Here is a 13211-nt window from a genome sequence, read left to right as displayed (position 1 = left end):
GTCAACAAAATACTTCGCATAAGTGCTCATTGCATAAAAACTTACAAAAAAATGGTACAATTTAAACAGGATATATAATAATGAAAATGGTACAAGACCCACAACTAGCCAAAAATAAATGATTGTAAGACGTCTACAGTCACTCTGCCAGTGTAAACAATTGACAAACGGAAAAATACACATGCCTGCCGAATACAAAAAAAGAAAAATCGGAGACAAAGCGGCATTTGTGCAGGATCATGCATTTACGGACATTGGAACACAATGCCACCGTCCTCATAGAGAAATATGCCACGAATTCGAGTGACAACAGAGTAAACTATCCTCCTAAGATATACTTGAAGATTCTACTTCTCCAACCTACCATTGATTCAGTAATCGCACACATCTTTCTTCATTGGAGGATGATTCTTTTTTCCTTTGATATTTCATTTACTCTATAGGCTAGTACAGGCGATGCGTGCAGCTTTGCCACGGGGTGTGTTCGCAGTTGCAAGAAACAAGAATCATATCCAATCAACTTAATTCAATGCACTTGTGGGGACATATCTGGATACATAATGAAGTCTTGCAATTGGCGAAGGCCACAATACGGGGGTAACAACTGCATCTTTGCAAACGTAAGCTACAACAATACCGCAGTTTTGTATTGTGTTGAAAAAATAAAGATGCCAAATAGTGTTTATATTCAAAATCAGGTATAACTGTTTACTGGCTACCTAGGAGCGGTTTAAGCAGAGAGCACCTTGAATAGGTCTGCTGCTGTGCACGTCCCGGATGCATGTCAAAGGAGCTAAATTTTATCGCAGTAAAAAGAAAAAGCGTCACTTTCAGAGCCGTATTAGCGCACGAAGAGTAGTAGAATACGGCGAAATATTGATTTTGATGCGAGACAATTAGTATAGAAACATTCACCCGCAACTTCACGAGAAGGATATCAAGGAACATATTTATTCGCTGAATAATTAAGGGTCATTTGATCTAGTAAAAAACGCGCCTCCTCTAGGCTACTTCATGCTAAAATCCCCCATAATAGCCTCAATAAACGGTTCCTATGCTAAAAGAAATCAAGTAAGCTTTCATTTTTGTTTAGCTGCATGTACGACAAAGAAACAGAAGTTAGACGAGCCTGATATCTCGTTGTACAGTTCGCACCACTTCGGGCGATTTCTTGAAATGTCATCAAGGAAAGCAGACTGCTGTTCTTCCGAGAGCAAAGAGAATATTGGATTTGCCGTAGAAAGCGTATCTGAAAAAGACAACAATAACAAAATCATTTTAGCTCTTAGGAGGCATTCGATAAGCATTGTGTTCTTTGACGAGTCTTCATTCACCGCCTTGACACTATGAATAAGAGAAATAACACATGAAAGCGGAGCACATTATCTGGTGTCAACCAAAAGTTTTGATAAAGCGAAAAAAATGCACAATATTCCTGTAACAATATCGGTAACAAGTGTGATTAATATTGCATCCGTGACTCTAAATGTCATTCATTACTACAAGATACTGCATGATGATAATATCCCTAGCTTTCCTTTTTCTTCTTGGAATTCTGCCTCGTTGTGCGACTTGGAAAGAAGTTACCAGTTTTCCCAGGCCTCGTTCTTTTACCGGTTTCTCCTCATTATGCCTTTAGAACAACGCATACTTTTCTCAAACAATAACATACGACCAAGTGTACTGGAAAAAAATTTTGTGGTGGGCAGTGTTTACATTTGACAGCTACGTACAGGGTGCCTCAATGCACAGCGCCTGCTGGGCGCAGATATTCTTTGAACGGGACGATGCCAATCATACCCTATTAAAACCAGTCATCTCTGTGCATTCCGCCATGTCCGCGCCCATTGTGGGACGGCACATGTCGTTGTGGCCTTCGCCGACTGCGCTTCAAGAAATATTCCCGGCTACTGCGATCCACAGTGGACGACTTATTTGAAGAATGCCCTAGCGGTGGCTCATTCCTTTTTTTTTTTTGGTTAGGCGAAACAATTCTTTTTAAGAACGGAGCTGGGAAAGCGACAGAGGTGGCAGCCAACGAGCTGATCGCGTGTGCGCAGTGTGAGCGTTGCAACATGGGCTCAACTGACGTCTATTTTAGCCTGGCGTGAATTTCTAAACAATTTGTTTTCGGTTGTCACTCCCATTCGGCCATCCTACTTTCTTGTTACACTGGACGCATAGCACGGGAAGGACGATCGACAAAGACTAGACAGGACAAGTGCTTGTCCTGACTAGTCTTTGTCTATCGCCCTTCTCGCGCTATACGTTCAGTGTAACTATGTATTACCAACCAGCCCATGTCTATACTACCTCTAACGCACCACTAGCGGTGGGAAAAGTACGTGTTGCTGAGGCAAAATTTCAGCAGCGTGCAGAGGTCCTCACCGTCAAAGGGCTTGCGTTCGCCGAGAGAATGGTGGTTTTTAAAACTTCTTCGCACGTGCTGACGGCCAGATCGACAGGCACACTAGTGAACAAGGCTACGACGTCGAACGACACCATAACGTCCTCAACATCCAATTGCGAGTTGCGGAGCTTTGCAACAAAGTCCGAGGAATTCGCCACGTGTGTAGCAGATTTGAAAGCTAAGGGGCTCAGTACTCAGTGCAAATGTCCTGATAGGTTATGCAGCGGAGACCTCGTAATGCCCACTATGGGTCGCAAGGGGACGCCGAATTTGAAGACCTTGGTTAGACCGTAAATGGCGGGGGCAGAGCCGTTAGCGCAGAGCAGATGCTAGTGCAACTTCCTTTTGTCCAGAGGTACGTACTTGAAAAAGCTGGCCAGAAGTTCTTGCAGTTTCCTTTCTACCCTACTTGTGGGGTCGTAAGACAAAGCAGCGTAAATTTGCAGTCCCCTTTGTACCATGCTTGTGGGTTCGTAACACAAAGCAGCGTAAGTTTCCTTGTCTTCCAATAGGACCGACATTTTTCGGTCATAGTCGCCTCTATCAAGTAGCAGAGTTGCGTTCCCTTTATCGGAAGGCAGAACCACAATATCGTCGTTTCCGCGCAGGCGCCTTAAGGCTTGCCTTTCGTATGCAGGTAGACCGGTTTCTTTCAGCCATCTTGAGAGTATCCCAATGGCCCGGGTGCGGGCTTCTTCCCGTAGAGACGAGGGCAGCTGACGGACAGCCTGTTCAACAGCGCAAATGACTTTTATCTTGTCCGGCACGCTATGAAAGTTGAAGTTCAGTCCGCGGCAAAGGACGGGGATCTCAGGGGGTGCGGGCTGGTAAGAAGACAGGTTGACCAGATCCCGTTTATGGTTTGTAGTAACTGCCCTAGTAGTAGTAAAGGCACAAGTAAATACCCAACCAGCGCTTGGGGTTCTACGGATGCTACTGAGTAGAGCCGCTCTCAAGGGGCGATCAAGCCGCCGGTAGGGAGAACGCTCTAGGGCGGGGTCGCGTAGCTGAGTTGTGTGCGGGAGTACGGACTGCGACTTTGTGAATCAGTTGTATTTGTCCGCACAAGCCTGCCGATCGGTGCCACCTCAATCTCGAACACACGCAGGGTCGATACCCTCCAATGGAATTTTACATATTTCTACGCCGGTAGTAAAATATGGAGGGGACAAGAGTGGACCCCTGCTCTTGTTGACCAAGACAAGCAACCCGTAGTTGTTCGCTTAAGCATGCTAAATTTTTATTCATGCCATGCAGTCAGCCGAAGGTGCTCTCACGTGAAGCTGGAGTCAAATATTAAAGGGCACCTTCAGGTTATTAGCCTCCGCTCAGAGCCAGTGGTGAGCGCCAGAAGCAGCGGGTAGCTTCGTGCAGGTGCAGCAAGTAGTGTGAGAAGATGTGATTTCACTGCATGTTAAAAGCAAACACGAGGAATGATACGTCAAAGACTCAAAAAAGCGTGAAGTTCGTGCTGGAAGTCGCCTCACAAGTACCAACCGAGATGCTTTTACCACCCTGTCATGCTACGCAACGACTGCGACGTCCCTGAGGTCGCGAAATCCGTGACAAATCTGCACCACTGCCACAAAGGCACATTGACAGGCACATCCTGGCAGGGTAATTGTACACGGGCAAATTAGATCACAGTGTTGCACTGTTCCAGGTCCAGTACATCACACTGCTAGGACCTCGTCAGCACCGTCCCGCATAGTCGATCAGGAATCTTGAGTCATGCAGTAGCAACCACTCTGGACCGGAATAATTTTTTTACGCAAGCGGGCTTGACTGCGAATGAAAGCGCTCGAGTTGCACAGGTAGGGAAGAACGGCCGAAAGCCAACGATATTCTAACCACTGCTGCACCCCTCTCGCGACACAACTCGCAGAGTAAGAAGGTCACACAGTACTGTCCACATTCTTTGGATAGATGGGCTACCCAACCGTAAGCCTGTGCTGGAATGCTTAACTGCTTCCAGCTTACTACTACAGAAATGTTACCAGCCAAGCATGCGTTGTCAAATAAACAGGAGAAAGCTCAATGTGCATCTCACGTGCAAATCATCCTACGCTCAGCGCGTCAGCCGAATCACGTCGAAGTAGAGCTCCAGAGATATTTTCATCATCACGAGGAAAATTCTCATGGCTGAGTTACGAACGCGAAGCAACAAAGCAACCATAATAATAATAACATAATACCAACCGTTAAGAAAAACGGCAACCATTCGCATTCCGACAATGTTGTTTCTGTAGGCAGTCGTTATCAAGGCCCGTCTGCTTTTTTTTTTCACAGCATTTACCAGAGAAAGTATAGAACTTGACAAGCGGCTGCATAGTCACGTGTTTTTGTCATTGTTGTGGCAGTCTACCACGCAACAGTACTGGGCTCCTCGGCAAACTCACCATCAAGCCATCGCGTAGCAACGGCGACGCGAGAAGCAAATTTGCAAAGATCGCAGGCGTCGTGAGCGCCTCACCGTGCCGGCGGTCTGATAGTCGGTGACGCGGCTCCCCGTTAGGCCAAAGTGCAGCACTATTGTGTCCACAAACTTCAAGTCGGGAGCCTTATAATGTTTACCGATACATTGTTTCAATATAATCGCTCTTACCTCTACTTTAATGGCGAGATAGGGTCCTGCCGGAATTTAGGTACTATTTAGCCAAAATATACTACGTTGTTAAACCTGCGCCTACGCGAAAATTGAGGGGAACATTGCTAATGTCATTGCCGCTAGGTAGTCGTGCTTACATTATTCGCATAGAAATAAGCGCTACGAAGTAAAAAAGAATAAAAAATCGTCTCTATTTAGTGGTATCTACAGTATATTCACCAGACAGCTTGATGTTTACATATCGAACATTTTAGTGCTGTTTCATTATGTCCTTTTGCAAGCCGATTCACTAGCAGTGGCACTCAGTTACTTTAAAAAGCGATCAGGAACTAGTTTGATAACTCGCCTATTTCACTTGTTTGTGGGAAACCTACGCCATCTTCTGAGACCACTTCGGCGGATAAAGTAACCAGCTTTGCAGATCCCAATGCACTATTCAAGTATGCCCGCTGCCCGGAAAGGTCCAGGATGTCATGGCTTGGAGGGATGTAACTCAGGAGAATCTGCACACAAATAACAAGCACACTGTTTCTTACTGGCTTTTCTAGAGCACCAAGTCTCACATGTTCAAAAACAAAGAGAATGCTAACAATGAAGAAATCAGACAGTATTTAAAGCTACCCATTTTTCAGCAAAAACGTCATCAGTTCAACAGGCCTTAGGATGGATAAATTGACAGGTTAGGTATAAACCACGCGTCCCTAGCAGGTTACGCAGGCAGCATTTCAATGCAGTGCAGCAGCTTTCCTATACAGGCGTTCGTGCCATTCAGCGCCTTATTTGTCCTCGCTACGATTGGTCTTGGATGAACCGCAATGTACTTGACTCGGTACATGCATGCGTACTTTGCCACCGTGTCAAAGTCGACCAGTAACCTTTCCCCTCTTATGTCAGTTCCTCCAACATGAATATCACTTCTATGTTATCAACATGGACCGCGTAGGAACATTACCACCATGTATAGACTTTCGTTACCTACTCACATCCATCGATAGGCTTATCCGGCGACCAGGGCCATCGCCACCTCCAGAAATCTCCCCTGCAACGATTGCGGCGGCCTTTGCCAGAACATGGGTAGCCACTTTCGGATACCTAACTAAAATTGTTACAGACCACTGACTACAGTTCGAGCCAGCGCTCTTTGCGGTCCTTTGCTGTTCCTTTGCTGAGGTCCTTTGCTGTTCGCCACCACGCGACTGCGCACGGCCACTGACAACCCTCAGAGCATCGGTCTCAGGGAACGTTTTCACTGAAACCTCAAGTAAGCGCTGTTCTCTGACGGCATACGCCATTGTAATGGGCTCAGCGCCTTCCACTCGTAGTGCTGGGCATACGGTGTGCCCTGAAGTGTAACGTGGGATGCTTGGGAACGGAACTCGTCTACAGCACTCCAGCCCCTTCGCCTGCTCTTGCCATCCGAGAGCATGGGCGGCTTCTTCGGAACCTCTGTCTAGATCTTAAGGCCGGTCCCACAGGCACTGGTATCGCCCGCACATCTGAAGCCTGTCTGCTGCAAGACGCTTCCTGCAGTCGCACTGCCCGTCGGAACCCAGGATGTCGCTGTCACGGCTCCGGCTGACTGTGCTCCTGATGTTGCGAACGCCTCTCCTTAGCAAACCACGCTGCTCTCTATGAGGTGAGCCCTGTAGCGGCTGCGCCATTGGCAGCACTGTGGACTCTAGAGTGTACGGACCGTGCCTCGAGCGCGAGGAGCCCTCGAGTCGGGCCTTCGGCACGAACCAAGGAAATCAACAAAGGAAGCGATTTATTCCCAGTCCCGAAGGGTCGTCTCGTGGCGTCTTTGTCTCGCATGAGCACCATGGGTTGAACCGTTTAACCGGCAGATCAATAATACTGTTGACTTAACAGGAACTTCTGAAAAAAGAACATTAGTCTATGCCTTTAACTTAAAATTTATTTAGTCACCTGCTCAACAGTGATATTCTCTATTATATAGATAGAGCGCATCAGCGAATTGTTCCGGAACAAAGTCCGCAGGCTCCGTCGTTTCCTTCTTAATGCCCTTAGTGATTAAGTTACCGCGGCTGTTAAATTGTTTGTTCAAGTGAAACTTGTTTTTTACCTACAAGTTAGAAGTTCTTATGCGCTTTTTATGAAGTGCGCCAAATGCACGGCCCTTCATTGGCTTTCTGAATTCTTGCAAAAAGCTATTGATAGAATATTGCATGTACATTGAACAGAGAATGTCAATCGCCCGCTTGAAACAGTTGTTCCCCCAAAATAAAAAATGTACCTTGGGCAGCTGACACGCACTTTGCCATAAAACCGACAATTTGTGAGCTTCTAAGAATACCGAGAATGTTGCCTCAGCCTATCGGTGAACTAATTCCGATATTGCGGTATATCCAGAGGGCTGGGCGACACCTCCCACAAATTCGACATTTTCTGAGACACGCATAACATCATTCATATGGCGGTATTGGGGCTTATCAAAATGTAGTTTCTGAAGCTTCAAATAAGTTAGCACGCAGTAGAAATGCCATTGGGCTGATTTTGTTGCCGGGTCCTCTCCCCCACGTAATAAATGTTACTAGTGTAAACAAAGGAACTTCTTCGACGATGGCATATAGCTAAGGATTTGTATTGATGCCCATTACTGAAGTAAAGGCGCAGAGTAAGATAAAGAACAGTGCCCTCTACATTATAAAACAAATGTTACGAAGTTACACGAAATTTTCGAAATGTCTATTCCCACCACGATTATTGAGAGTTGCCTAGTTGCGGCAGCAAAGTAATATTTCACTTCCTCTCCAGCTGGTATTTATCAGAGGGTTCAGTTTCTTCTTTGGCACAAAGGGGTGCTGCTAGATTCAGTTATCCAAAATGGAATGTGGTATAGTATTTGAAGAGTGCAAACAACTTTATCGCTGCTTTTCAGTGCTAACACAACTCTAAAAAACACTGCGCTGCTAGTTCTCGTGAGCATGTTCAAAACAAAAGCCTTGCAGGGCGCATTTAGATTCTACTGGCAGCTCAGTAATATTGTTAACCCACTGCATCTCGCTTAGCTTTTGGAAGCTTTTTTGTATTTTATTTATAAATTCTTTGTGCATCCTGAAGGTGAAAGAAAGTAATATAAAAATTGTAGGCCAAATATTTCTTATCTTGGCCGTAAACACTTAACGCCCTAAAGAAGAAGGGGGGTGGGGACGTTTATGAGAGACGTCGAGGTGGATGGCTATGGAATAATTTGACTGCTTGTGTTACCGAAGTGCGCAGAAAGCGTCAAAGAACGAATGTTCAGAAGCACTAATAAGATTTCACGCTCTCAGAACGAACTTCAGAGAACCGATTCATTGCCCTCCATGATTAGAAATGGGTAAAATTTGCTATGCCTATGGACACCGCTTCTTGATCTCGTTTATTTTAAAGCATAACTATATCTTTAGCCACATTGTCATGGCTTTGTCGTTACTGGACTCCTTATTTGGTAATTAAGGATAGAAGAAATACGAAAATAAACTGTAAACACAAAGTCTTCATCTCATTATCACGACTGAACACAAATTACCAATGAATCTGACTTTCAACTGTGTAGACGTAAAATAAGAACTGCTTTACCTTAGTAAGGGCTTCTTATCGAAAAGCAAAGAAAACGGCTTAGTTGTTACGTTTACTTCGAAGGCATCTTTAGGAGCGTGAAGGCGAGGAGGAAAGTTACGACGTTGCTCATAACATTAATCATTATAAAAAAAATATTCTGGCAGAACGGTGCTCGCGATGACTGCAGACGGTAATGTGTTAGCATACTCAATGAATACAGCGACACAAGGTATTGGGACCGTTGAAAGCAGTTACGCATGAGGCGCGTACTGGCGCGGGGTTCCGAAGCCCACTGGGCACCATCTGGCACCGCCACTGCCTCAAATCCTGCGCGTGGCGTCCAAAACAGACGGCGCACCGGTGCGCGGGCATGCTGCGAAATGCATGATTCGGAAACCGTGCAAGTCACTCGCACTTCTGTCTGGGCACGCTACGCCATCTAACCGCACTAGCGAGAAGTATGCCGCGCACAGTTTCCGAGACGAGTAGCGTGGACCACCGGTAGCTGCAAACGTTGAGAATTGTTACTGCGCTTAACGCATCGTCTGTGACACAGACTCAGTGACCCCGTTTGTCGAAAGGTTAATTGACGAGCGGCACATGCCCATTCCATTGGAGAGAAGGACTATAATTAAAAAGCAGCACTTACCTAGTAAATATTCGGTACAGTCTCATAAGTTATCGGGCTGCTGTCTTTGAGGAACCCGTGTAAATTCGGTTCAAATTCGCTCAGCATCGGAAAAAATTACGGTATTTTCATTGAAGAGGGGCACATACCTCGGGTCACATATTTAGCTAATGACGATAGCGTCAAGGACGTTCATTGAAGAGCAGCACAGGCCAATGAATACGCAGTTACAAAAGCTGGCATGAAATAGGTTCATTGAAGCCCAGCACAGACCGAGTGGCACATACCCTGTGCACCAAGTCGGCCAGGAGGAGTTCCTTAGAACAGCGGCGCCTACCCAGTGCCGCACATAAAATGACCCACGTCACCGTGAAAGACATTCATCGAGGACCGTCAGACATGTACATGTAGCAACATATGCAGCGACCGAAGTTGGTCACTGGGGATGGTAACCCAGGTAGGTGCGAAACGGTTATTTAGGAACATACAAGCTTAGATACATGAATATAAAAGATATAACCACAAATAGTCCCCAGAAAGTGCGTCGAAGTCACAATGGTTATTCGCCCGTATAATAATGACTTTCTCGTCCACATATTTATGAATTCTTATTGCCAGCCGAATCACCTCATGAATAATGAAAATTACAGAGTATCATATTTACGAAACTGCGTGCTTACATCAGCGTACTTCCTCCAGGGATCCATGGTACTCAGGTGCCTGAAACTCTCGAAGACAAAGCCACGAGCCAGAAACACAAGTAGGCACTCGCCACCAGGTATCATTAGCTCCGAAATGTTGGCGAGGGAACGGTGTAGGTCCTTCGCCCAGTGCAGAGTCCTGAATGAATATACTCCGTGAAAGGGCCCGTGTACTTTGAGGAAGCTTGAGACGTCGCCTCCAATGTCCAAGTACTCGTACTTGATGAGTTGGTGAGGAAAATTCTGCTTGGCATATTCCAGCATGGCCATAGAGGAATCTACGGCCACGAGCCTGCAACACAATTACCTATAATAAGCACTCCTGTATGTTGCATAACCTGGATGCCGATTTAGCGCTGGTGAAAACTGGTAGAGCGGAGACACATTCAGCTCTTGAAATATATATGCCCAGAGCGTATAGGCATTTCTTCACGTTCTGAATGGTGTAAATTGCTGCACTAATAGTTTCACAGCGCAATACGATCATGAGGTAGCCTATGAACGGGCAATGCTCTGCATATGGCGCATTTGAAGACTATACCGCACTGTAGGCACGCTTGCGCCGTCACCGTGCTGTACAGAGAATAGATACTTTTAGCGCGTCCGGTATTCCGGCAAGCGCGGGCGGTTTGCCGGTTTAGCGGGGGCGTAAACATGAGCGGCCAGATTGGTGGTGCCAGCAGGTGGTGCAAAGTTCAACCACACAAACACAAAGCTAATTACTATATTCTGCTTAGCTGCTGGTGTAAATTTTCGACAGTGGCGAAAGAGCCCAGACCATACTCTTCGATTGCTTTTTTTTACGCCGCTGCCAAAAATTTGCACCACTAGCGAAGCAGGGTATAGTGGGTTACTGCAGTTTTAGCACTGTGTTTGTATGGTTGAACTCTACGCTATACCAGGCGGCTGCACTACTCTCGCCGCTCGCGTTTACGCCCCCGCAAATCCGGCAATCCGGTCAAACAACTCCCGTTTATCGGAATAGCGGACAGGCTAAAAATCTTTATTAACGGCGCATGTGGTGCCGCGTAGTGAGTGGTGAAAGCCACATTACCTGCTGCCGTGAAAGACCGTGCCATGAAAGAGCGAGACGGCTGGCGCTCCGATGCCCGCTGTTCTTTCCATGCACCGTTTTCGAAGACACCTGATCCGCAGCTTCGAACGTATGCTCAAATTAAAATATTCAGCAGAAAGACACTACAGAACGCTCGTTTGAGGGCAAACATGCGCACATTGTAAATGTCGACGCTCCTTCTCTCAAGCATTGCAAGATCATATGTTCCCGGTCATACAGTGAGCTCTCTGCACGTGTGCTTTAGCACGCCTGAGACCATACCTGTATTTTTAGAAGCCAAATTTTAGCGTCATTTCGAGGCCTATAGTGCTGCTGCGGTGGCACTTTAAAAACGCCGGGCTGCAGCATCCTCCATCCAGCGTTGATCTGTTTGCGGGTACTACGAAAACCGAGCGTCTGCTAAGGCACGAGTTGTACCGCACCTGTTCGGCTGATCATTCGCTGCGGAAGCAAAAAAGAAAACAATTCTTCCACTGAAAGCATTTTGTGCATGCAGCGGACGTTACGAAGGAAGAAAGCCTCAGGGGAGAATACGTATGCGGCGCCGAAGAAGTAGACGCAGTTTTTCAGTACAGCCGCTTTAGAGTACAGCTCAAGTCAGAAGTCATAATGGTGCAACAAAGAGGTGTGATGTGTCCGTTTGCTTGACGCGCTGCAAATGAGAACGGAAATCCCTGAGCAATGGTTTACTCAAATAATAAAGCTAATAAAGGGGCTTAAGTGAACCGTTACATGGTTAGCATCGTGGCGGAGTCTGACCGACACTTCTATTTCTTCGCGCTTGGTGCACTTAGAGGGTGAGCGCAAATCCCTATAGCAGAGGCGAAATTGCTTTGCATCTACGATGGGTAAATTGTGCGACTCAGTAAATAGGACCTGTGTTCATGTGCACTGAAATTTCTTACAGAATGCGAAAGGGAAGAAGGGGGAGGGGGAGCCCGGACCATACTCTTCGATTGCTTTTTTTTTTCCGTAATCTGACTTATGCAACCTGTACTGTAGGTCACAAATACCTGCACTGACTTTCGTCGGTACGAAGTTCACCGGATCGGATCGAGTTTCTTCGGCACCTTTTTTTGCAGACGCTGCATTTGTAATTCGTAAACTTCTGCGGCTTCAACAGACAAGCTCACTTAAATACCTTTATTTATTAGCGTGTGGCAACTGGGTGGAAGAAAACGGCAGCTGTCATCATATAGAATCTCAGAGACCAGATGGAATTGCTTGCTCTCGCCATTCTCACGGTTAAGGAAACAGCAAGGCCTGCCCTCTCAACCCGTTTACACAAACTCTAGTCTTTGCACTTGCGGAAACGGTTTCTGGCGGCTCCACACACACTAATGGACGAAAATTAAACCTGTACACGTGAGCAAAGATACTCACGTGGGTTTTACTGCTCGGTGACAACGTAACTCAGTGCGCCATGATATGAGTTGCAAAATGCACGCAACTTCGTTCTTCGCTATGAAGTTGTACTATAGCGCGTTGAAAACTCCCAGCTCGACATGCCTACACCACACATGAAAGTGTGGTTTGTGTTCCTTCTACGTCCTGTGCGTTTAGAACGCTTTAAGTTTTTCTAATATTGCATTACAAACTAGCCTACCAATCCATGGTCTTGTGAGACCTGCTTTGCGTGATACTCCGATGCGTTACTACATTGTAAATTTTATGCCCGTTTTATAGGCCAAACTGAAACGTTTTTTCATTCGTTTCCTCGTTTGAGGCAGCTTGGTTTGGAACGGTACTCTAGGACATTAAATATCTAAGTTCCCACAGATATTTTTAACGTCCGACTTCGTTGCCTTATTGCATTACTGCGAACAGAAGCTGTCAGCAAATAAACAAAATGACATTGTTCTACGCGATCCTCATAGGAACAAACGGTACTCATGGGAAACATTGAGAGTACTCCAGTGCCGCCTGAAGAACTCCTGGAAACTGGCCTATAGTTTCAGTACTTCTGAAACAGCTTGTTGCTATTATGAAAAATGTACCATGTCCATTGACACCACAGCAGAAGTGCGCTAAATACTGCGCCGTGCACCCGCGAGCAAGACATTCTGGGCGCCTTCGGTTCTCTATCTATCTATCTATCTCTCTCTCTCTCTCTCTCTCTCTCTCTCTCTCTCTCTCTCTCTCTCTATATATATATATATATATATATATATATATATATATATATATATATATATATATATATATATATATATATATATATATAT

At 46.0% G+C, this 13211-nt stretch overlaps 1 protein-coding gene across 1 annotated transcript in view; it reads right to left on the bottom strand.

Annotated features, from left to right (window-relative positions):
• Window positions 1–932: 932 nt before the first annotated feature.
• The window catches only part of LOC142584204 (juvenile hormone acid O-methyltransferase-like), a 32490-nt gene continuing 20211 nt past the window's right edge, over window positions 933–13211 (bottom strand). The window contains exons 4-6 of the mRNA XM_075694362.1: window positions 9891–10203; window positions 5365–5521; window positions 933–1249 (exon numbers count right to left, since the gene is read on the bottom strand). Coding sequence (XP_075550477.1) covers window positions 1080–1249; window positions 5365–5521; window positions 9891–10203 — 640 coding nt within the window. The 3' untranslated portion in view covers window positions 933–1079. The remainder of the gene's footprint in view (window positions 1250–5364; window positions 5522–9890; window positions 10204–13211) is intronic.

The sequence above is a fragment of the Dermacentor variabilis genome, chromosome 6 (genome assembly GCF_050947875.1).
Source record: "Dermacentor variabilis isolate Ectoservices chromosome 6, ASM5094787v1, whole genome shotgun sequence".
Classification (NCBI taxonomy): Eukaryota; Metazoa; Arthropoda; class Arachnida; order Ixodida; family Ixodidae; genus Dermacentor; species Dermacentor variabilis.
Note: the sequence above shows the minus strand (reverse complement) of the source record. Positions and strands in the feature narration are given on the sequence as shown.